Here is a 24,763-nt window from a genome sequence, read left to right as displayed (position 1 = left end):
GAATCTTGTTTCTGGCATCAGCCTGCTAGAGGTCCCTGGGGAGGACATGAAAGAAACAGGCGAAGACTGTGGCTTGACGTTGCAATCGGTTCACAGAGGTGGACTGCCCCGAACGTGGAGGCTAAATACAAATATCATAGATAATGGAACTGATAATATTTGTCCTCAAAACTGTTTTGATGCAGTTGCTCTCCCCCCCCCCCCCCCTACATGTGGGAAAGGCGGCTATTGCATCGTGGCTGGTGAAGCTTGGATAAAGAGAGGGATTTCCCCCCATCCCTCCCCACCCATTCCCCTTAATGCACAAAAAGAAATAAAACAAGCACACAACCCACACCCCAACCCCCCCCCCCCAAATTTTACTCCCAAGAGAAAAATTCCTGTAGATTAACAAAGAAATAGCAAGATGTTTATACAAAAGAAAAACAAAGGTGGCGTCTACTAGAAAGCTGCCTATCAATGAAAAAGTGATTCTTCCAAATTGGGGCAGTGAGATTATTAATATACTCCATTCAGGTTGAAAATGCATCAAGAGGCTGTCAGCTGGTCCCTGTTCTTTCATCTGCAGCCGAATCAACATTCCATAATATGCACATCAAAAGTGGCACTTGTGGCCTGATTAGGCTCCAGCCAGCTACAAAGGGAACACACACTCAACTGAATGCCCAGTTTTATCATCAGTTGTCATGGCAACAGATGCACAAGGAAGATGATCCAGGAATTTGGGTATATATATATACAAATTTGGGTATATGTTCCTATGCCCTTGCAGCAGTGAACAATTTTACATCCCATGAAAATCAGCCATCATTGTTAAAGGGTGTCACATCAAAGAACCACTTTGGTTAACAAAACATATTAGTGTCCAGGAGGGGCAGATCTAACAGGGTTACTTCACACGTGACTATTTATCACATATATAGAAAATCTGCACATTTCTGTCCAATGCACATGTACTGGAATTTTTCATTTGACAATAGTTTTCCATATGCATACATGGCGAAGAAGAAATTATTGCATTTTGCAGACACTTCCCCCCTCATTTCAGTGTTTTACCCACTCCCAACTGCCACCCTCTTTGCTTCTGACATACTGCCTCCCTTCCCTTGAAAACAAAATTCTGGATTGGATCCAACCCCCCCAAAACACAAAACAGGTCTTGGGTTGGGGAAAGGAATGCATTTTCAAGGTATTTCATCTCTCTCCCTAAAAAGAGATTTTTCTATGCCTTCAATTCTTTTGACAAACAAATAAAGATTGTATCCTAACAGATAGAATTATGCTAGGAAGTATGGGGCTAAATGACTTTTAAAGGTTACAAGCAATAGCACCCCCCATACAAATACACAATGGCAGTTTTACCAGCTCAATTTCCCCCCACAAAATACTCTGAGGAAAAACAAGCTGGATTCACCTTGTGGAATAAGCAAGTGAATACATTCTTGGAGAACTGGAGTTTACGAGCACCACCTCTCAGTAGTAAAACAGCACATGCAGCATGGAGGGTATTAAATTATATACAAATGGATGTAGAAAGATGGCGGGCTGACTTGAGTTCTTACTATCTTTTTTCTGTTTACTAGGAACCCTGCAATCCACCAACATGTTTCACATTTTATAAAAGCAAATCTGTCTAGACTCCGTTTCTCATAAGGTTTAAGGCTTGTGGCCAAATTGGGCATGAATACATCTTATTTTCCAAAAGGAAGTCACTGCATGGGGCTATGGTGCTTTGCCGTCATGCAAATTTCTTCTTCCTATGGCTAACCATGCACTGGGGAAATGGTTAAAGCCTCTCCGTTCAGCTCAAATTCATATCAGGCTCCCCCAAGAATTCTTCTGGCAAAACAGAAAGACATTGAATATGCCCTCATGCATTTCCAGGATCACACCTAGCTCAAGCCCTCGACAATCTGTGATCATCCTAATGCATTCTTACTTAAAAGAGGTTCTTATCAGGCTGAGATTCCACCTAATTCAGTATTCTTTCCAACAGACCCAGCACCTGGCAAGTGGTTCATCTAGAAATTGGTCTAGCAGCAAAGGAAGATCTATCTTCTGCCTGGGTTCAGAAGCAGATCACAGAAATGACCAAGAAATGACAGAAGCTCATCCTACAGAGTTCCCATCAGAGTAAGAATAACCCTTCTCATCTCCTGCCATAGATGCATACATAATGAAGAAATGGAAGAGAGGATGATTCAGCTAGGATCTCCGGCATGATGTTGTGTTTTGGCTCTTAAGAGTTTGGAACTCTAAGCAGCTCTAAAGAAATTATGAGAACCACAGTAGAACCCACAGTTTCTTGCACCAGACTTCTCAGACTGATTTTGCTATAAGCCGGGTCATGTTTACTAGTACACGGTTCTGACGCATTTCAAGAAGTCTACCCTATCCAATTTATGCAATACACGTTTCATTTACTTGGTACACAATCCCTGTTGATCAAAATCATCTCTGCTAAAGTAGGGTTACTATTTAAATTATCCCCTTCCCTTCCTGCTCCCAATTTCCCAATCACAAAATTGAGCATGAAGTCCAAACTTGATGAATGTGGGATGAATGCACACGATCAATCCCTCTCTGTTGCATTGTGGCTGAAGTTGGTGATCCATACAATACAGATAGGAGCTCCAGTTCAACATCTAGGTCAGCCAATTACCCATCTCTAAATGTAGTCTATAAGACCGTCTTCTGGAGAACACATAGACTTTGAGGTAGGTAACTGCATTGCTTCAGAGATGGAATGTGATGCAAACATTTTAAAGTAAAGCAGAATGTGCCTAACTGAAGGAGAATGAGCAAACAAGTGAATTTGAGCTGGGCTAAGTGGGCTGTGAGCACAAATCCTGAGATGAGGGGAATTACCAACTCACCCTCACCTAACTCTATGAGCCCATGGATGTCATGGATGAACAATGCTTTGAAGAACTTTGCTTTGGGAATTTGGGACCTTCTAGGTCCAAAATGGAGAATATTGTTCATTGTTACTGAACATCACAGGTCCACTTTAATCCCACCAAAGTCCCAAGGTGGAGGTCCTTGGTGACATTTGTCCCATTCCAAAGACACTGTGCTTGCTCATCCAAAGATGCAGTAGGACAGAAAGAGGTTTCTAGAGCTACCGGCAGATAGCTTGAACTTATTATAGTAGATATATAGATAATCAACACCAATGCAGTTACATTATTAATACTAGATTTAGTTGGCTTGCTTACTGCTACAAGAAATTTGTTAATCCACAACATTTAAATGCATATTTATACACATATATACACAAAGCTAGAGAAGATTGGCTATTTGTCTGGTAATCTTATACCTCTTGTTTCTCGGGCCGGGTCCATGAAGCCTGGAGAGAACAGATAGATAAAACACAACACACACAAAAAAAGAGCAATAAATGTTTACAAATGTTGTTGCTTCCCCCGCTTCAGTTAATACGTTGTATGCATCACACTGCATTCCGTGCACATGCGAAACCAAATTTAAGAAGGGAGGTGAGGTGGGTGGGACAATGAAGGGCGAGGGGGATTAAGGTGGGACCTCCATTCCCTGGTATTCGTTCCAAATCAGTAATTAAAGCAACAACAACAACAACCCCAAGTTTGATTGATCAAGGGCTAAATTATCATTTGCAGACTCTGCTTCTGCTCAGCAGCAAGGCAACTTAATCTGCACATTTGGCTCTGTCACACCATTTTGCCACAAGCAGCCCCCAATGGCAGCAATCCCAGCGACATCCCCACCCCTCCCTGCCCCACTGCAGCAGCTTTGCAATGCAAATATATGGACAGAAATGCTTTCCTGGCACTGCATAAACATATTACTCTGTGTCCACAAGCAGAGAACAGCTATTAAAGCGACACATTTTAAATGCTTTCTCATGCATGCATACAAGCATATTTTTTCTTTATGTTATATCATATCATATTATTATGATGCATGCTTTAAAGAGGCAAGAATGCTCATATCAGGAAAAAGAAGCACAATTTGAAATCTATTGAAAACAAGAAAAGTTAGAATCCAATTTAAACCTCCAGGTCAATTTCTCTTCTACCTGAGACCCAAGGACATTTTCCACCTATGCCCATTTTCCTGCTTTAATCTGCTGCAGTAAAAGGAGTCCATAATCACCTGGTAATAGAATCACATGGCCAGGAAGATGCAAGGCTTCGGGTGCAGTGAACACTGCGGATGTCTGGATGGCAGCAACAGACACAAAGGCCAATGGACACCAAACACAAATGGCATGTTCAGGGAGTGAGGATGGGCAATGAGGCACCTGTTTCCCAAATCATTCCCAGCAAGGTCAGTGCCACCAGCTCTAACAATGACCACAGTCTCTGACATACTGCATGCACACAAACCCTGCCTCAACAATTTATGTCTCTGCTCTGACTCAGGAAGTGCTTAGAGCCTTCACCAACCTGGTGCCCTCCAGATGTTCTGGACAACAACTCACATCAGCTCCAGCCACCACAATTGGCACAGAGATGTAGGAGATCCCACAGCTGCCCTGAGGATTCTTCCCTCTGTAGAAACGTCCCCATTCAATACAGTGGGGGGACGTAATCTGCAACTTCAGGTGACAGCTACTCACATAAGAGACTTGCATGCAAATACGAGTGCTTGTACACGTGTGGGACTACATTACAAACAAGCCTAGTTACCCATCATACACAGGAGCAAATCTTTAGCAATATTGCCTTGACTCCTCCTAAGCAGCAACCTGAAATCATTGACACTGGTGACATTAATCTAAAGGAACTTTGGCTTGTCTGAGCCCCACTGGATGTTCTTCCCAAACACAATCGGGAGAACCAAAACAGAAGGGGTAAGGACATTTCCTTCTTGCAACAAACATATGCACTACAAATCCATAAGCCCCAAGTTCAATAAACTCCCTATAAGGATTTAGTTAAGTCAACTCTCAGACTCAGTTTACCCCATCTGCAACATGGGCAGAAATAATACTGACCCCAACTTACAAGGCATTTTTAAGGAATGCTAAAATAATAGGTAAGAAGTACTTTTAGTTATTTTAAACACAATATAAATGCTAATTATTATTGGTCATTATCATCATTAAAGCTGCTTTGAAGTGGGCAAAACTCCAGGCATTTCTAACAAAATTAATCCTTTTGAAGATCATGTTCAAAAGTATGTACAGTACAGTACATTTATTTTGGTGGAGGCACTACTGAAGCTAGGGAATTTGGCACAAAAAGAGACGAATGACTGATTGTCTTGACAATGATTTATATAGTATTACAACTAACCTTGACAAACTTGAATTAGGAATCATGAGCTAAGAGGCAGTCAGGTGGGGAAAACTGACTGGAGGTTTTCTGGAGAAGAAAAAAGATTCTTCCCTGTACACCAATTCCCGTCCTTACTTTATGGCACGGATGACCAACCTGATTGGGCTCTAACTCAATTTCTCTAGCTATTGGCCATGCTGGCTGGGGCTGAAGGGTCTTAAGAGTCTAAGAGCAGCACTCCTAAGTGTATGGGTTCTCCTTTTACTATGACACCAGCCTCACAAAGCTGAAACCTATCACAATGATAGGGAGGAGCCAGAGGCATAGAATTTAGTTGTGGCTAATTCTCCCATAAGCAGGACCCTTATAAACCCTTCGCCAAGTGTGTTGGCAAGGCAGCTAATAGTAAAAATGGGATCAATGTGTCTTTTCCATCTATTTAGTTTTTACTGTAATTTTATTTATTAAATTTGTATACCGCCCTATACCTGTAGATCTCAGGGTGGTTCACAACATATAACAACAGAAAATACATAATAAAAACAAGGACAAAGACAACCCAATAACCGCCCACCCTTCCACAATACATTTAAAAAGGGCATTGGGTGTCTATCAGTCAAAGGCCTAGCTAAAGAGGAATGCTTTTGCCTGGTGTTAATCACACATATATAGTATAGGAGTTAGGTCTGACAACTTAGGGCAAGAGGCTGGGGCAACTCTGCTTAGAGCTGACTGTGACTAGTTGGTATACAACTTGTTAAAATACTCATTTTATTTTTTAAAGGCTGCTGGGCCAACCCTCCTTGAGGAGTTCCAGGTCCTCGGCCTAAGTTGCCAAAACAGAGGCAAATAAGCTTATGTGCATGGGGTGAAGGTAGATAGGAGTGGAACCACTGGGTGGCAGTCTACTTTGTGGGAGTCAGGGGGAGAGGGTTATTTGGCTACCTCCACTGCCTTAAACCAGGTGTAACTCTAACATTGCATCTGTGCACCGAGCTGGAGGCTTTGCACAATGCATACTAAGCTCTATCAGTTTTGACTGCTGTTTGTGTATTTCTTCTGTTCCACTGAGAGAAGCTGCATAACTGATAGCAGACATGGTGTTGCACATGAAGATCCCTACCACCACAAAAGGCACCATTCCTGGCAGCAAAATTGATCCATAGACAGCACTGTTCCCGTATCTAGATAACACCCTGGCTTGACTGCAACTAGATTCTACTGTTTGCACAGTCAATGGGCACCTCTATGCTTTTGCACAAATCCCATTCATTCACAATGGGGCTTGTTCAAGAAACTTTCATGGAGGAGGATGCTTCTTGAAAACACAGCAAGTTCTACATTAAAAAAAGAACACAAAGTCATCTCATCAGTTAGCCTATTCTCAGGAGGCGCATCCTAATGCATAATCAACAGTTTTGAATAACAAACATCTGATCATCCCTCTGACAACCTGGTAAACCTCACAAGGATCTAGTCCAGTTTAATTCTCATGCAAGAGAAACTGGACTAACTCCAGGCTTCACTGGTTTGGACAACTGGCACTATGTCCTGCCATCTGCTGATTAATACAAATGCATACCATGCATTGGTATTTAGCTGGGACAGTTGAGTTACTGTGATAAGAACTAAGCTGCCATGTGGGATCAGTTCAAAAGACCCATTTAACTCAGCTTCCTGTGGCCAACAGGAACCTGAGAGGTGCTTCATGGAAATTCTTGAGCCAGGAAAGGAAGTGATAATTCATCCTTACTGTTCAGTCCCTGTCATCTGTTAGTCAGAAATGTACCACTGCTGAAGATGGGGATTACAATTTTGGCTGCTGAACTAAACTACTAGGCTTCCCCAACTGGTGCCCTTCAGATGTTGTTGGACTCCAACTCTCATCAACTCCAGCCAGCATTCTGAATGCTCAGAAATGAAGATAAAATCTGTAATTGCAAACATCTGGAGGGTACCCAGTTGGGGAAGGATCTGCTAAAATCAACTCCACTCCTCCTTTTATTATGTTGTGCTAACCATATTGAGCACTGGGAGGCCCATTTGTTGCCATTTTGCTTCACCCCACACTTGCTTAGTCTGCTCCCATAACACAGATCTCTTGTTTGAACTAATGACAAAACCAAAGCATAAATACCTGAAACTTAACTGGAATGTAATGGCGATATACAAAGAACAAGGAAACTCGTCAGCAAGGCATCCAGCCCACGCACCAGACAAAGCAGCAGCAGCAGCAACAACAACAGCAGCAGCAACAAAAACAACAACAACAGCAGCTCTAAATTCTTCACGTTTTTCCTCCCCCTGCCCATTCCGGTCTACATTAGAAACTATCCAAAGGAAGATGAACCTTTATACTTCCTTAGTATAGAGTGTTCGACGGCAGAAGTGAACGTTTCAAAAATATTTAGCAGTTTTACTCTGAGCTTCTTGAAGGGCAAAAATAACTCAGCCACCTCTCCCAGCTTTGTGCATTGTTTGGCTGATTTACAATGAATTCTCATGCTATATTTGAACACAGAAAATGCTGCCATTAGTAGCTGAACATAGGGAACTATAGATGGGCGGATCAGTCTATTTCTGGTTTGTGTCTGTTTTCCATGTGTTCGTTCATAAGCTTATTCTGTCTCATTTCCACATGAATCTACTTTCCCATTTTTTTTAACTAATCCAGATGATAATTCACATTAATAAACATGCCTTCCCAAGTGGCTCAAACAATCTATAGTATGGCTTCTTGTGTCATTTGAACCTGGACTGTGATTTGTTTGCCTTAACCAAACCTGAAACAGCAAGCCAAAAATGAACCGAGAAGTCAGATAGGAACTTGCATGGCAGGAGAGAAGCATGTTCACAATGAAAACATGGCTCAACAAACTGTAGCTTACCATGACATACAAAGCAGTCCAATGCCTCCAAACCATTCTGCTCTCTATGTACAGTATGTGTTTGGTTCTGAATTCCCTATTTTTCTACACTGTCATAACTAATGAAAAAGGTTCAACATTTTTCTTTGTCCTTAAATGCAATTAACTAATAAGCACTGCTTGGATTTGTAGCTGCATGAGAACTGAGCAATGCTCTCCCTTTATTCACTTGCCGTTCACATGGGACTATTATGACGAGCGGCCAGCCCTGTGCAGCTTCTGGCCGCATCTAATCCGAAGACATCATCTTTATTTCAAAACTGCTAATTATTTTTGCCATCAGGAACAAAAAAATGGTTTCGATATGTGGTCGACGACAGTTAACAAGCGAGCACAAAGGCAGCCAGGGCTTTTGTGCCTGGAGTTACGTGCAGCGTGAAAGTAAAAGTGCAGGATATCAAGAGAAAAAAGAATGAACAGGCTCATTTGGGTCCACAGAATGTTTTTAGGCTACATATGCATCTCTCCCTTCCCTCACCCCCCAATTTCTCCCAAGCAACTTCTGCTTTTGGTAGTTGCTGTAATGGCTGTTGCACACTGGAATCGCAGCACCAATACCCGGCCCATCATCCAAGAGCAAAAGGATGGGTACAACTTTCCTTGCATGTTTGGCAATCAGAAAGAAACAAAAACATGCACCTCCCAAGAGGCTACAGATCCAGCAAGCTCCTGGGAAGCAATGGAATTGATTATTTAGGTCTGCAAATAAATAATCATTTTATTGGGTGTGCTTAAGAAATCGCCTCTGGGCAACCATGCAAGGAGAAGTAGATAAGATAATTGGTTCTGTTGCCTGGGGCTAGAATCAATAACACACAGGTCCTCCATGTTACCATTGACAGTGGAAGGTCACCAGATACTAGAATGACTCTACCCACCCAGGCTGGTTTTTGGTTGTAGTCGACACAAAGGGCTATAAAACCTCCCTATTAGTGCTAGGACCTTGCCTTAGAAATCAAAGCCTTTCCTGGCTCTAGACCTGGTCCCTAGCATGTACCCTTTAACTCAAGGCTCTCTCTTGATGGCTTAGCTCAGGCAAGTTCCATTCTTATGTGAAGCCATTGCAGGGTTGCAAATTACTAAGGCAGGTTTTTGTTTTTGCTAAGCTGACATAAATATGAATCCTACCTTAACATACAACAAGGCCAATGAAATTGTATGAGGCTAGTGTCACCCTGTTTTGCTACCTCTCAACAGGCCAATATATGTATTGCACACAGGAGACTGCTGAACCCAGTCCCAATCTATCAATCATGTGTTTGTTTGTTTTTTTGTAATGTATCATATCATTTGGATTCTTACAATCACACCAAAAGTCTCCAGGTCAATGGCAGATATTCTGATCTATGCTAATTGGACATGGGGGACCCAGAGGTAGGGGCTACAGCGAGATCCATTGGCTTACTACAGTGGAATCAGGTTAGTTGTCACCAGCTGTTTATCCTACAAGGGATTTGTATGACACTTTGGGAACATGCCTTGGATCCTCCATTAGCAGTGTGGGAAAGGGAAGGGGGAAATCTGTCAATTTTGGATTTCATTAGTTTCCCATTTCTCCAGTTTTAAGTTCAGCTCGCGACATATCAGCATCAGTGTGCAATTCTGTTTGAAAAAGTCTCATGACTTCAATTTTTATTGCCAATTTTTCCTACTATATACATGTTAGGATACAATTTTACCTAATGTACACATTTTTGCAAGCAATTGTCTCTAGCATAATGCATTTAAAGGCATATTTTCTCCTTATATACACATTTTTTTGGCAGGGGAACTGCATTGCAAAATATATGAATTTCAAAAGATAGGTGTGTTTTGGTTCACATATTGCCTCAAAAATGCAAAGTTGGGTAAGTCCTTATTAAAATGAAAACCAAACCACATCCCCACTCCCGTCCCTAGTGTGGGGAATCTAATCTTGGTGAACCCTAGAGGGCTGTTGCATGGGTTACTGAGATAATGTATGCAAGGTACTTTGGACATTGTATAAATATTAAATATTACTATCTGCACGTGAACCAAGCTTAGAGGAACAGCGGTTCCAGTGTGCAACATTATATTGCGCGTTGAGAGGGAGTAGAGGAAGCTCCTGGGCCATCTACTTCCCTTGATTTTATTGGCCTGGTGCAGGAGGAGTGGACCTAAGGTGAAGCAATACCTTCTCTTCATTACTGATGTTCCGTGTAGAGGTCCTCCACGTGATGGAAGGGATGGGGTCCCCAGAAGCTTCACAGGTCAGAGTGATCTGGTCTTCCAGTTCCATAGCAGTTTTGTTCTCCACGTAGGTGATTTTGGGTTTTGCTAAAGAAAGGGTACAAAAGCACACAAAAGAAGGTTTATTGGGTTGTTGGTTTATGTTGTCTGAAAACACAGGGCACCGTCCTCTGAGGAGTCACAACTGTGCAAGGCTCATCAAAATAAATTCCATTCCCATTTATTTCATTGGGAATTGCCAAGAGTCTGACCATTACTAGTTGTAGGCGTAAGGGAACCAAAACCTATCAGGGCTTTGCAACTGTATACATGAATCTTAATAATCAATTTATTATTCTTAAGAACAATAATGCTAGATAGTAATATAAGGCCACAATCCAACCAAATATTGGCTGCACTCCAATAACAACCTAGGAATAAGACCAATATAAGTGTCCTTCTGAGGAGGCATACATAGGATTGTGCTCAAATTCTCTCACTGAAATCCATACGATTGAAATGTAATTAACGTCTTTGTTTCTTTATTTTTAAGGCATTTGTGTTATTCATAAACATTTATTCCAGGGTACTTAACTAAACAATACAAATCAAACACAGTCAGGGAAAAAAATACAATATAACATTAGCTTTTGATGGATCATATTAAAGTACACTATAATCCCATAATGAAAGTTAATTTGCATAATAAGCTTGTTCATTTTGCATATTTTTGCTCTTGCACACTGCAGAAAGAGATTTTAAGGAGCAGCTGAATATTCACTAGGCATTGTTTTTTACCCAGGGCATCTCAGGGGCCATAGAGTCGATTGGTTCTCACTATCTAATGGCAGAGGGAAAGGTCCAACCTCGTGAGACGTTTAACATAGGATGCTTCCTTCAGGAGGCTGGGGAAAGGTCTGCAGCTACCGTAGTTCCTCTCAGATATCCCCAACATCACACACAAGAGGAAGCACCCCAAGTGTGTGCATGTGGGTCAGGATCCTGATGGGAAGGGCACCCTGATAAGCTCCTGGGACATGAGAAAAACCATGTGAGTGCAGGAGCTTTATTTCCCACAACCAAAGTCAATGGGCGGGGAAATTTCTCTCAAAATGTGTATTTTAGTGGTTGCGTTTGTTATGATTGGTTTTAATGTTTACCATACTTTCGTTAGTCACTTTGGGTCACTTTTGTGAGGAAAGCAACTAGTAGGTAGCAGCAATAGCAGCAATAATAATAATAATAATAATAATAATAATAATAATAATAATAATAATAATAATAATGGTAGACAAACCCAGAACATAAGAAGAGAAAGTGTATCCCACACAGACCCATAGCTAGGTGATTTTGCGCCCCGGCAGAACCGACTAGATTGCGACCCCTAGCCACAGACAAATTAGCTCTTCTTTCTGCCTCTTCTCCAACCCCACCCCCACGCCCTTCAATTCACCCTCTATTTAAAACCATTTCCTCTGAGGCAATAATATTTATATTTATGGACATTTTTAAAGCCGGTTTTGCGCCCCCTTCATCGCCTGCGCCCCTGGCGGGGGCCCACCTCACCACCTCCTAGCTACAGCCCTGATCCCACACACCTACCTTCCACTCTGTTGTTGAGTCCAGCAGAGAAGGGCGGTTTGATTATCTCTCCATACCCTTTTGGATTGCTCTCTCCAGAATTAGAAACTTGTCAAATACTACATGAAATCTGGGAAGCTAAACTGGGGACTAGCAAACTCATTTTTATCCATGTACCAGGTATAGACATATTTATTCGTGTGCTGTTGTTGTTGTTATATATATGCACACGCACACACATGGAACTACTTAAACTTTTTGTTTAAAAATTACTTCAAGATGCCTAAGGGAAAGCAATTCAAATGAAAAACTAAAGTAAACAAATGAAACAAAATAAATAATTTACTTCCGAGCATTTGATAGGATGGTTACTTTTACAACTTTTTTAGTTCATTATTCCTGAGGCTCTGTCTACTGCGGTGGTGTGGTTATGAGGGTGGAATTTGACATAGCGCTAAGGAGATTGTTCAATTTCCATTTCCGCCTGTCTGAAGGAACAATCTCCCATTTCCTCTCCATGCACCAGGGGGAAGAGGAGGTGAAGCTCTGTTGAGGTAGCGGGAGTCCTTGCACTGGATTGGACTGGATGGCCCTTGTGGTCTCTTCCAACTCTATGATTCTATGACTTCCACTAGTGGAACAGGTTAGTTAAAGGTTAGGCCCTATATATGTATATATTGTTTTAGTTTTCATATGTTTTAACTTCTTTAAGATCCCATGAGTCTTTTTTAGAAACAGGTGTTTAAGAAATTTAACTAAACCTTCCAACAGATACCTAAGACCAACTTTTGTCTGCTTATTTTTGGATCAGAGAAAAGTAATAAAAGCCCAACTTACCGAAGACTTTGAGGTGTATGGTGGCATCATGCTCACCAGCTTTATTCTCAGCGATGCAGAGATACTCTGCCTCGTCGTTCTTCTCCACCTTGCGAATAGTCAGCTCTGAGCCATCGTAACTGAAGCCGTACTTTTCATCATCCTCACCTCTTTCTATTGATTCCCCATCCCTGAAGGATGCAAAGCACATGGACAGATGTGGTTATTTCAACTGTGGGGTTTATCAGTTGGGGCTGGCTTTCAAAAGCAAAGTGACTGGAACTGAAGGAGATTAAAAGGAAAGCAACCCATGCTCTTGGAGAGAGTTAATTTGGGTCAAAGCAAGACAACAACACTAAGCATTTTGGGGCACCCCGGTGTTCCATAGCAACAGTGCCTCTCAACTAAAACCTGCTAGCACACTGCTAATGAACATGACCCGAGATGCTGCACATCTTACTTGGTCCAACTGATGGTTGGCTCTGGAAAGCCGTCTGCATCACACACTAGTTTGACTGACTGGCTGAGATTTGCCGTGGCATTCACAGTGCTCTGCTTGGATCGAACAGTAGGAGGCACTGAAAGAAAGAGAAACAAAGAGCAATAGATACACTTTTGATGAGCAGCAGATAGAGAGGCAGAGCAGTTAAAGAGGCCAAGACCATTGCCAAATGGACTCTAGGCAAGAGTCCTGTTCTTGTGCGTCCTCCCCACTCTTTGCCTCTCCACTATTTGGTGTTTGATTTAGTTGCACAATTACTAAAAAGAAGTCTTCTTGCAATATGCTAACAGAGTTTATGGGCAAGGACTCTTAATGGTCTCCAAAGCCCCAAATTCTCAACTGATCAAAACTCTGCAACATGGCAAATAAAAACAAACATAGATGCAGAAACATGTCCAGAAAGTGACATATTGGTACTGTTTATTTAGCACCTACAAGCCATTTCACTGCTCAAATGCAGCCAACCTGTGACTCTGGGGAACTTCAAATACTGTTCCATTCAGTTAATGCAATGTGCAATGTTAGAAACAAAACTTTTACCCTTCAACTTATACTCCCTGAAAAGGTTGGCTGTTTAGTTTGAATTGTTCATGTTAGCAGTCCCAGTCCAAAGGAAAACCTCCATGTGCCACCACTTGTGATTTCTGCATGAGAAGTTTGGCTATGAAATGCCTCTGAATTCCTTGGTTGTGAGAAGTGTCAGCTTGGGAGAAGGTTATTGCACTTCTTCCTTCCCCCACCCATGCCAGCAAAGCCTCTCTTCTAAGGCTCTTTAGGAGCAAGGGAGATGGCTAAATAGCAGAGCACATGTTTAAAATGGACAAGGTCCCAGGTTCACTCTGTAGTTAAAAGGATCAAGCAACAGGAAAGAAGCTTCTCTACATGAGACCCTGTAGAGTCCTTACCTTACAGAACAAACAATATTGGACCAAATGTCTGACTCAGTGGAAGACAGCTTCCAATATAGATAGTATCTTTGGGGAGGGCTATAGCTCAATGGTCAGGTGGCGCTGTGGTTAAACCACTGAGCCTAGGGCTTGCTGATCAGAAGGTCAGCGGTTCGAATCCCTGTGACGGGGTGAGCTCCTGTTGCTTGGTCCCAGCTCCTGCCAACCTAGCAGTTCGAAAGCACGTCAAAATGCAAGTAGATAAATAGGATCCGCTACAGCGGGAAGGTAAACGGCGTTTCCATGTGCTGCTCTGGTTTGCCAGAAGCGGCTTTGTCATGCTGGCCACATGACCTGGAAGCTATACGCCGGCTCCCTCGGCCAATAATGCGAGATGAGCGCGCAACCCCAGATACCCCAGAGTCGGTCACGACTGGACCTAATGGTCAGGGGTCCCTTTACCTTTTATAGCTCAATGGTAAATGCTTTGTATGCAAAAGGTCCCACATCCAATCCCCCATCTTTCCAGATAGGGCACCTTATTTTGTCTCAACCCCCCCCCCCACACACACATTAATACGGCCCCCCAAAAGCCACTGCCAAGTCAATGAGAGCATCTTGAGTGAAAACCTTGGGTCAGTCCAAGAACCTATTCCTTCATGGGTGACCTTCTGGAGGTCGTGTACCAATGTTGGAAGGGGCCAGAGGCAAAGTAGACAGAACAACTGATATAACTCTTGCCTTTGGGCTACATTCCAGCAGCCACACAGAAGTCAGAGATTTCTACATACCCAAAGCTGGGAAGGAAGAGGCACGATCATAGTTCAATGAGACATTGTAGCCAGGTGAAAGTGATCAACCCTTAGAGTGTGGCCTGGGAAGAGCCCTGGGGGTCAGAAGGAGAGGCTTGGAGACTCCCATTGGGGCCCCGAGGCTCCCCTCTCCTGTTGTAGAGAATACTGGGAAAGGTGGGCAGGTAGCTTGGCGCAGTATAAGGCAGGCAGCTTCCTACGTTCCGAACTCACCATTGACAATGACATGAATGTCTCTGAAATCAACCTCTCCACGAGCCAGGATCCTTCCTTCACACCGGTACATCCCCTCATCTGTTTTCTTTATCCCTCTGATCTGTAGGTAGTTGTTGGGCAGCACAACAAACCGCACTGCAAGAAAAAAATGGAACAGAAAGCTTGATGGTGGCCACCTAAGAGTCTTTTGTACAGCTATCCCTGATAGGTTCATCTTGGACAATAACAGCATTTCTCTCTCTCTCCCTCTCTCCTAGTTTCCATAATCAAGCTCACCAGGGCCTGGAAGAAGTTGAGTCCAATCAAACCAGGAATAAGAGCTGATGAACACAGGAAGCCCAATTGCAGCAGCAAGGAGGTTTAGTAGGTGACATACAAATGTATTCTAAATCTAGTCCTGGGCTCTCAAGTTTCCCACCTCTTATGCACCTGCACTAAGCCCCACAGGGTCTGTTTGACAGCCTCAGTGCTTCATTCTGCTTGCTGATGCCAGGTGCTCCCCTTCACATTTCACAACAACTAGGTTCTGGCACTGCGATAAAGATGTTCAGAGTTCTTTCCTCACCACCACCTTACCATCTTTTTTAAGAACAACATCTCTGCCCGTGTGCTTCCATGTGACTGCGGGAGGCAGCGAGGAGACAACATCACACACAATGACCGCATCCTCTCCTTCTTTGAACTCTTGTGGACTGGGAGCATTCCTGAAAGTCAGCTTCTCTGGAAAGCAAGCAGGGAGAGTTAACCACGTCTGGCCTTATACACCCAAGTGACACATACTAAGTACAGAAGCACAGAGTTGGAGGGGTCCTTGTAAGGCCATCCAGCCCAGCCCCTGCTCCGTGCAGGAAAGCCAAAGCTGGAGTATCCACCCAACAGTCTGCCTGAAGTCCCAACAGAGGCACAGTGTCCCACTGCATTTATCGGCCTAGGCAATCCAAAAAAACAAGGTCAGCAGCAAAAGTTAAAATGTAAAGAACAGCAAAGCGAAGGCAAAGGCTGCTGCTCAGGTCACCATCTTGGCTCTTTTGAGTTTGCTAAAGCCACTAGCGTTGCAAGCAGAGGCATGCCTAGGGTCCCTTGCGCCCTTGGCAAGGAGCTGTTTCAGCACCCACAGCAAGGAGCAGTACTGGCACCCCCCCTCCTGAAAAAAAAAATCACTTTACTGCAGTAGCCACATTAGAAATTACTACATTTTATGCAACCCAAGTACTCAGTGTCTGGAGCGAGAGTGAGTCGAGGAGGAAGGACGAAAAAGTTCACATGCCTTTGTGTCACGGTGTGAGGACAGGAAGTTTCTCCTTCGCTCTCACCACGACAGCAGCAGTGTGTCTCCTCACACATATACCTCATACACTCAATAGATTCTTGCAGGGGGCTGCACCCCGGAGGGGGCTGGTTTCGCCAACCCCTATGTATACCTCTGACTACAAGAGGATCTTACAGTGCAAATGCCTCTAGGAAACTCAAGCGAGACAAGGGAAAACAAAACCACACAGGGATCATTTGCTTGTTTTGCAGGGTTCAATAGGCTCTGATCACCAGAATGCAGTGAGTTCATCGGTTGGCTGGAAATATTTATATCCTCCCTTTACCCACAAAGTGACTAGTCACGAGGAAAATACAAAGTGCTTAACAGAACTACCATAAAACATGAGCCAAAAATATTTAGAACGCAAAGAAACCTAAGAAAAGAACAGCATTTGGGGTCCCTATGGCATAGAACCCAGTGAGGCCCACTTCTTAACCTATAGGAGCTGGGACAATAAAGGTTTTGGGGTGGGGCACCATTACTGGGGTGTCCTCAGTAGAAAGCCCTGTTAGCTGGAATGACACCTAGTCTGAAGGGCTGAAACTCATCAACATTCTTCCAAAAACTGGAAGACATTGGGATGTACAAATGTAAGCATACAATGTTCTTGACAGACATTGTAAAATTGCCCTCCCACCTAGCTCTCCCACCCTTTGAAAGGAAATAGGTCAGGTATCTTACGGAAAATCTTCACGTTGAGAGTGGCCTCTACATCGCCTTCCTCACTGGAGACAACGCATTTGTAAATGCCAGCATCGTCTATGTTGACATTGTAGATGGTGAGAGTAGATGAATCCTCTGTCCGCACCACTGAGATGTGCTGTTGGTTTGTTGTCAGCTTCTCACCGTTGGGGGCAAACCAGGAGATTTCTTTGGATTTGGCATCTCCAGTCACTAAATCAAAAAGGATAAAAGTCATTGGAGGTTCCCTCTTCCTTAGGAATCATTCAGACAACCCCTTAGAATCTGGGCAGGTGTGGGGCAGCCTTTTAGAATCACTGCTCTTGGGGCCCACCATACAGGTGATAAAGCTTTACTGAACACCAAGGAATAAAGTCATGGGTGGGTGAAGGTTCAAATTTGTGATGTATTAACGCCCTGGTGTTCATGGGAGCCCTTGCACTGCAGATGATAGGTACTGTGATTCTAAGGATTTGCTATGCATTCATTTGATTTTACACACTGACCACTTGCAGCTCAGGTCCCAGGGAAAATTAGAAAAGCATTCACAAGGCTTAAAGTGGCGGTGGGGCGAGTTAGCTTTCTCACAGCAGTTCTAGAATTCCCCAAGAAAGGGCTTGAAATATATTAAAAAGAGGACACCGAAGATGTTTTCTAAAACCTTTGGGTCTCTGTCACTCGCAATATAGAAGGTGCCAGGTTCTTTACAGTTAGTTTCAATTTATAACCAAAGGTCTAGACACAGATTACAATATATTGGAATCCAAGCACACACACAAAATAAACTCTAGAATCTAGACAAGCAACAGAAGCTTTCTGAACATGCCCCACCAAAACAGAAGTCTCTGCGTACTCTCAGTACGCTTTTACACCCAGTGGCCAAAATCATGTCTCAAGACAACTTCCTGAAGAATCTCCTTCTTCTATCCCGATTCTATGCATGCTTAAAGGAAACAGCCCCCACTGTATTCAGTGGGACTTGGATATGCATGGAATTGCTGGCTTATGCTAGAGGAAAGGGTGGTTTCACCATGCTGTGGTAAATGCTTACAACATCTTTGGATAAGTAATCTTTGTGTAAAGCTGGGAGAATGAGAGCACATGCAAGGTGGTCTCCAAAGCTTGTTGGTGGAACAGTGTAAAGGAACCTTGTCATGTAATGGGATCTTAAGACAAGGGATTCTGCCTTCCCACAAGCGATATGTTGACTAACCAATAATGTTTCACCCCAAGCAGCTATGAACAGCCAAAGAGGGAAGTCATTACTCACCTTGACACAAGAAGAATTTGGACTCTCCAACAGGCACCTCCACTTTATTTGGAGCAATGTTCACCTGGAGAGAGACTACAAAAAAACAAAAAGAAGCAGATCAGAGAGAAACGCTATGATGTGACAGCATTTGTACTTAACAAAATACAAATCTGTTGTAGATTGGAAGAGCCTTCTCAAACTAGTTGTACCACTTTTGTCATGTAAAACTGTAGGATGTTTGCTTATGCTAAGAACGCACCACAGTGAAGCCTAGCTGTTCATGCCTATAACTGTGCTTTAATGGGCCATTAATATGGATTTACTGAGAAACTATTTTTGTCACCAGTAGACCTATAGTTGAGAGGAAGGTTAGAACACATCCTGCCACATAAATTAAGGAGCAACTGTCCTTCTGCAGGGATGCCACTACTTTGTAAAATTAGTTACTGCAGTTACTGAAATCTAATGCTCACCATTTTTGGCCAAATTACAGTGCAACAATTAAGATGCACATTAGATTAGATGGCACATTTACATTCGCCAGCAAGTACTTTTTTTGGTTTCAAGGTTCTGAAAATTGAGGTGCACATTAGATTCAATAGTGCATTAGACTCAAGTTAATATAGTATGGGACGCGGGTGGCGCTGTGGGTTAAACCACAGAGCCTAGGGCTTGCCGATCAGAAGGTCAGTGGTTCGAATCCCCGTGACGGGGTGAGCTCCCGTTGTTCGGTCCCAGCTCCTGCCAACCTAGCAGTTTGAAAGCACATCAAAGTGCCAGTAGATAAACAGGTACCACTACAGTGGGAAGGTAAACGGCATTTCCGTGTGCTGCTCTGGTTTGCCAGAAGTGGCTTTGTCATGCTGGCCACATGACCTGGAAGCTGTATGCCGGCTCCCTCGGCCAATAACGCGAGATGAGCGCCGCAACCCCAGAGTCGCTCACGACTGGACCTAATGGTCAGGGGTCCCTTTACCTTTACCTACATTATAACCAGCTTATAACTTGGTTTGGAGCAACAGGAACAGTCTGATAGCATCTGGGGCTTGTTAGCAGCCCCATGTGTAGGGGTCGGTCTCTGTCTCTGTCTCTCTGTGTGTGTCTGTCTGTCTGTCTGTCTGTCTGTCTGTCTGTCTCTCTCTCTCTCTCTCTCTGTGTGTGTGTGTCTGTCTGTCTGTCTGTCTATGAGAAAATAATCGAGAGTCATGCCAACTACTGTATTCTGAATTGGGCTCTACATAGGCAAGGAGAATTACATTGGATGCTCAGTTAGTCCCTTAACATTAGTCCATGAGCACGCTGCCTTTTGAACTGCCCTCTCTCCAGTACACTTCCCCCTTGAAAGTCTTTGTACGCTCTTGTGACGGCACTGGAGGTGACTATCTCTCTTTTCCAATATGCTGGTTGCCCTTTTCCTCTACTTTATTTCTAGGTAATCTAATTTTGCTCATCCATATTACTTTAACATAATTCACTCCCAGACAGAATGGAAGAGCCAAACGCAGTAATAGAATGTGAAACGTTTATTAGATTCAGTGTGGTGAGACCTAAATAGCCCAGGACCAAAGAGATGTGGTGCCTTCCTTCAATTTATTGCCCTGGCACCCACTCTTGTACACTGGGCAGTGCCCATCACCAAGGCTGGGGTTTCAGCTATGGGGCTCAAGAGCCCAGGCACACACGAGCAATTTGAATGCACAAAGCTGTAGTCTCAGAAGTGGTCATCCCAAAAGAAAACATGTATCTAGAAGGAAAATCCACTTCAAGAGGTTTTGCTCACAGGTCTCTGTTACACTGTAGGGCTTTTGATTCCTCTGTATCCAACTACGTTATAATCACAATGGACCACTGAAATGGACCCACAATGGACCTACTGAGTTAGAGCTCATTCCCACTTCTGTTTGCCCATTGCTTCCCCCCGAGAAAACCCAGAGTTTAGTGCTGAATCGGAACAAACAGCCATCTGGATTTCAGCAGATCAGTTTGGTCTGATTTAGCGCTAAAGGGCAGGCTTTTTCTGGGGAGGGAGGGAAGCAGTGGGCCAAAGGCAAAACCACTCAGACCTGTGCCTACGTGCAGGATAAGCAGAAGTGTGGGCAAGCCCAAGTCATGTCTATTAACTTTGAAGGGTCTACTCAGGCTTACATTGATTGAGCTTCTAGGCCAGCCTTCTCAAACATGCTTCCTTCTAGATGCTGTGTGGCTCCAACTCTCATCAGCCACAACAGCTGTCAAGGCCAATGGTCAGGGATGATGTGATTTGGAGTGCAACCAGGATGGGGAGGGCTGTTTCAGGGGTCTATCTTCCGACCCAATTCTTGCCTTCCATTGTATGGGAGTTCCCTGGCCCTCAAACCACTTGTGAGTGAAATTTAAAGCTGAAGGATCCCAGCAGAACAACTGGAGAAGACATCAGTTGGTTCTTTGCCAAACTCAAGTTGGCCCTCAGATTTGTCTCAGACGTCTGCCCTGCAATGCTGGGATACATCAGAGCACACCTTCTTCCTCTGTGCCTTGCTAGCTGGGGATCTTTTTGTTCCATACAGTACCATAAATGCCTCTCCATCACAACTACACATTCTCTCTTGGACTCCAGAATCTGTGAGCATTGTGGTCTTTCGTGATAAGTAATGAGCCATTAGGGAAGGCATAATTGGATCCTGGCTCACTTCCACGGACAAACTTGTCGGAGCTTCCTAGCCTAACAAGTCCAGGTCAGAGAAGGATTTCAAGAGGTTTGACCTAATGTGTGCGATTTCCAAATTGCAGCCATTAGTTGGAGAGAAAACAATCACCATAATAGAACAACTGCTCAGCCCAGCATAGCCAAAACTTTCCTCCATCCCTCTACTTCCTGCAAATGCTTAATTTGTTAAAACTCTTTAGTGGTCCAGCACTACAAAACTGGCTTCGTTTCAGGGGTGGCTGGACCACAAAGCTGTTTGATACATGTGCCTATCTGCCCCCCACATAGAGAATTTTAAAACCACAATGATCCTGTGGAAAGGAATCAGTCTCCTTAAGACAGCAGCAGCAGTATTCTTCCTTAGCAGCACACAAGGACAGTGGAGAAACTCAGGACTTGTTCACACTTCCTGTTGTCCCACTGTTGTCTCCCCACCCAAACCCAAGAAAACTGTCAGAGCCCAATCAGAGCAAAAAGCCATTTAGATTTTCCCAAGATTGACATTTGCTCTGATTTAGCATTCAAGAGTGGGAAAGGAGCAGGGCAAGAGAAAGAACATGCCAACCTGTGCTTTCCAGGCACTGGACAATCAGAAGTGTGGATGAACCCTCAGTTACTTCTTATTTTAATGTGAGCCCACCTAATTTGCATTTCCCAAGCCCAGGTCAGAGAACGTGTGAGCTGAAATGCAGCTGCCATGTGAAACTCACTCTTCCCTGCACGTCTCCAGTCAAAAAGTGCACATGTCAAAGAAAAGTGGGGACCGAAATGTGGATATTTGAAGTGGGGGGGGAAGAATGCACAAAAATGCTTTATATTAGGCAAAATTGCATACAAAAATATGTCAATTAGAACAAATGTGTGCAAAAATGCATACATGGGCATTTAAAAAACTGGACACCTGCTTGAATTTTGCCTGTTGTCTATGTGATGGTTCTTTCAGCACTAAGTGAAGACTTCTACTTCCTTTCCTCAGGCTTTTCAGGCTTTTCTTTTCAATGATCTTTTGTACTGTCACTGGTTCTCATTTTATTCCACTATTGCTTTTATTTTGTTCTACATTTTATATTTTACAACTTCATGGCATTAAATTTTTACTTCAGTCTCGTACTGAAGTCCTAGGCCTTGTAGCCACAGGCAAGAAGGAACTGAGTGCAGGCAAGGGAGTGGGCTGGTGGATAAAGGCCAGAGTGCCTTCCACACACACACCCCATCCATTGTACCCAGTGTAGGAATGTAGCAGGCTGCTATAGGAAAAAACAGGACTTTTCTGCCTCCTGCTTCTTCTAGCCCCAGCAGGTTACTGCGGGGCGAGGCAGATTAGTAACTTTTGTTAGCTTAAAGGCACTTTTATTTGTGTCCAGAGAACTTGCAATTGTGAGATATATAAATATTCCAAACCAGCAAACAACCAGAGCCCCACTGACAGAGGTCACATAGAGGTTAAGGTGTGCAAACCGCATCCGGAACATTAACCTTGCAAAAAGGGCCATACCTTGCCTGCTTTTTTTATAATGCATAAAATTTAAGACTTTGCCTTCCTGCTTTCTTTTTAGGCTGATGAATTTTTGATGTGTCTTATTGATTGTCAGCTTATGTTTTCTAAGCTTTTAGGCTGCAAGCCACCATGGCATCCCTTCCAAAAATAACTGAAAAGTCCCAGGTTCAATTCCTGGCATCTCTACTTAAAGAAGGTCTCCAGTAGCTTGGTTCTCTCCAAAACCAACATTGCACCAGGGCTGAAGCCTGTCTCGTTCAGAGATGTAATTGCTGCTTCAACATCCAGTGTTGTTGCAGGGCCTGGTATTCACTGCACATTATGCCACTTGATTTTGAAAGGTACGTATCAGCTCAATGGTCCCTCTAGATCACGGGTGTCAAACACAAGGCCCGGGGGCCAAATCCAGCCCGCCAGACCTCGTCATGTGGCCCGCCAAGCGCCCCAGCCAGCGGGACCTAGCAGCGGGACCTTGCTGCTGAAGCGTCGTGCCGACAAAGTGCCGACAAACAGCTGGGGCCGGGGGGGTAGAAAGGCGGCCGGAGCAGCGCCGCACGGAGAGTCCCGAGCCTCTGCGACGCAGCAGTGCTCTGTAGCACTTTGAATCCTCCTCCTGCCACGGCTCGGCACCTGGAAACGGCTGCTGCTGCTGAAGGACAGACAAAGCACCCAGCAGCGCCGCGTGGAGGAGGAGGAGGAGGATTCAAAGTGCTACAGAGCGCTGCTGTGTCCCAGAAGCTCGGGACTCTCCGCACGGCGCTGCCGGGCACCGACCTGGCAAGCTGCCACCTCCTCCTCTTGCCTCACCTCCTCCTCCTCCTGCCGCGGCTCAGCCTCAAGAACGTGCAACTCTGAGGCTTTACGCACTTCTCCTAAAACGGACACCCGCTGCCTCACGCTGCACGGGAAATGCTTTTTGCCCCTGGGACCCTTCGCACTCTTTTCTGGCGCTGAATCAAGGCGGCGACCCCCCCCTTCCCTTTCTTTCTTCCTCTCTCTCGTTCTTATTCTTTCTTTCCCTCTCCTTCCTTCCTTCTTTATCTCTGTCTTCTCTCCCTCTTTCTTTTTCGTTCCTTCTTTATTCCTTCTTTCCTACTCTTCTTTCACCTCTTTCCTTCCTCTCTCCCTCCTGCTCCCTCCCTCCTTCCTTCCTTCCTTCCTTCCTTCCTTCCTTCCTTCCTTCCTTCCTTCCTTCCTTCTGTCCTTCCCATCTTTCTTCCTCTCCCTCATTCTTATTCTTTCTTTCCCTCTACTTCCTTCCTTATTTCTCCCTTTCCATCTTCTCTCCCTCTTTCTTTTTCTTTCCTTCTTTATTCCCTTCCTTATTTCCTACTCTTCTTTCTCTCCCCTCTTTCCTTCCTTCCTCTCTCCCTCCCACTCCCTCTTTTCTTCCTCCCTCCCTCCCCTCCCCTCCCCTCCCTCTCCTCAGAAACATAGGATGCTGCTTTATACTTCTGGCCCTTAAACCCTGGAACCAGGAGAGCAGCTCCAGTGAGTCAACCTCAGCCAGTCCCTTTGGTGAAGGGTGGTGGCTCACTGGCAGAACATCTGTCCTGCATGCAGAAGGACCCCAGCATCTCCAGGTACTAGTAGCTCTACAAAGGTCCTGCATGAAACCCTAGCGAGCCTTCACCACCCAGTGCAGTTTCCAAAAATCATTTTTCAATAAATTGTACAATAATTGTACATTTGAATATCTACTTGCCATTATTCTGACTATGTTTCTGCTTTCAGAGCTAGTTATTACTTACATTATTACAAAAAACAGTAATAATTGAATGCAGTGACAATAATTTATGATAATAAAGAGTGGACACATAGTCCTACAGATACAACCGGCCCTTTGAGGGTGACCAAACTGCTGATGCGGCCCCCGATGAATTTGAGTTTGACACCCCTGCTCTAGATCAACCTTCTCCAAACTGTTACCTGCAAGTTGTTGTTGGACTACTACTCCAAATATGCCCGACAACTGGCCATAGATTGTAGCCTACCTTCCCAGAGGCCACCCAGATGCTTCCAAGCAAGATATGAGAACAGCACCTGTTCCTTACCCCAAGTCTCTGAATCTGGAGGTTCTATTCACCTGTTGATAGCCCAGCTATCCTCCACAAATTTGTCTAATATTTTCTCAAAACCATG

At 44.1% G+C, this 24,763-nt stretch overlaps 1 protein-coding gene across 8 annotated transcripts in view; it reads right to left on the bottom strand.

Moving 5' to 3' along the window:
• The window catches only part of NCAM1 (neural cell adhesion molecule 1), a 228,459-nt gene that overhangs the window by 65,572 nt on the left and 138,124 nt on the right, over window positions 1–24,763 (bottom strand). For 5 of the 8 annotated variants that reach the window (XM_060268501.1, XM_060268495.1, XM_060268497.1 and 2 more), the window contains exons 2-9: window positions 18,456–18,530; window positions 17,186–17,398; window positions 15,769–15,912; window positions 15,190–15,327; window positions 13,236–13,353; window positions 12,797–12,966; window positions 10,344–10,486; window positions 3,320–3,349 (exon numbers count right to left, since the gene is read on the bottom strand). In XM_060268501.1, coding sequence (XP_060124484.1) covers window positions 3,320–3,349; window positions 10,344–10,486; window positions 12,797–12,966; window positions 13,236–13,353; window positions 15,190–15,327; window positions 15,769–15,912; window positions 17,186–17,398; window positions 18,456–18,530 — 1,031 coding nt within the window. The remainder of the gene's footprint in view (window positions 1–3,319; window positions 3,350–10,343; window positions 10,487–12,796; window positions 12,967–13,235; window positions 13,354–15,189; window positions 15,328–15,768; window positions 15,913–17,185; window positions 17,399–18,455; window positions 18,531–24,763) is intronic. The other 3 variants (XM_060268496.1, XM_035139360.2, XM_035139362.2) reach the window with 1 other exon arrangement.

The sequence above is a fragment of the Zootoca vivipara genome, chromosome 15 (genome assembly GCF_963506605.1).
Source record: "Zootoca vivipara chromosome 15, rZooViv1.1, whole genome shotgun sequence".
NCBI lineage: Eukaryota > Metazoa > Chordata > Lepidosauria > Squamata > Lacertidae > Zootoca > Zootoca vivipara.
The sequence above is the reverse complement of the archived record's forward strand: the minus strand, read 5'-3'. Positions and strand labels throughout refer to the sequence as shown.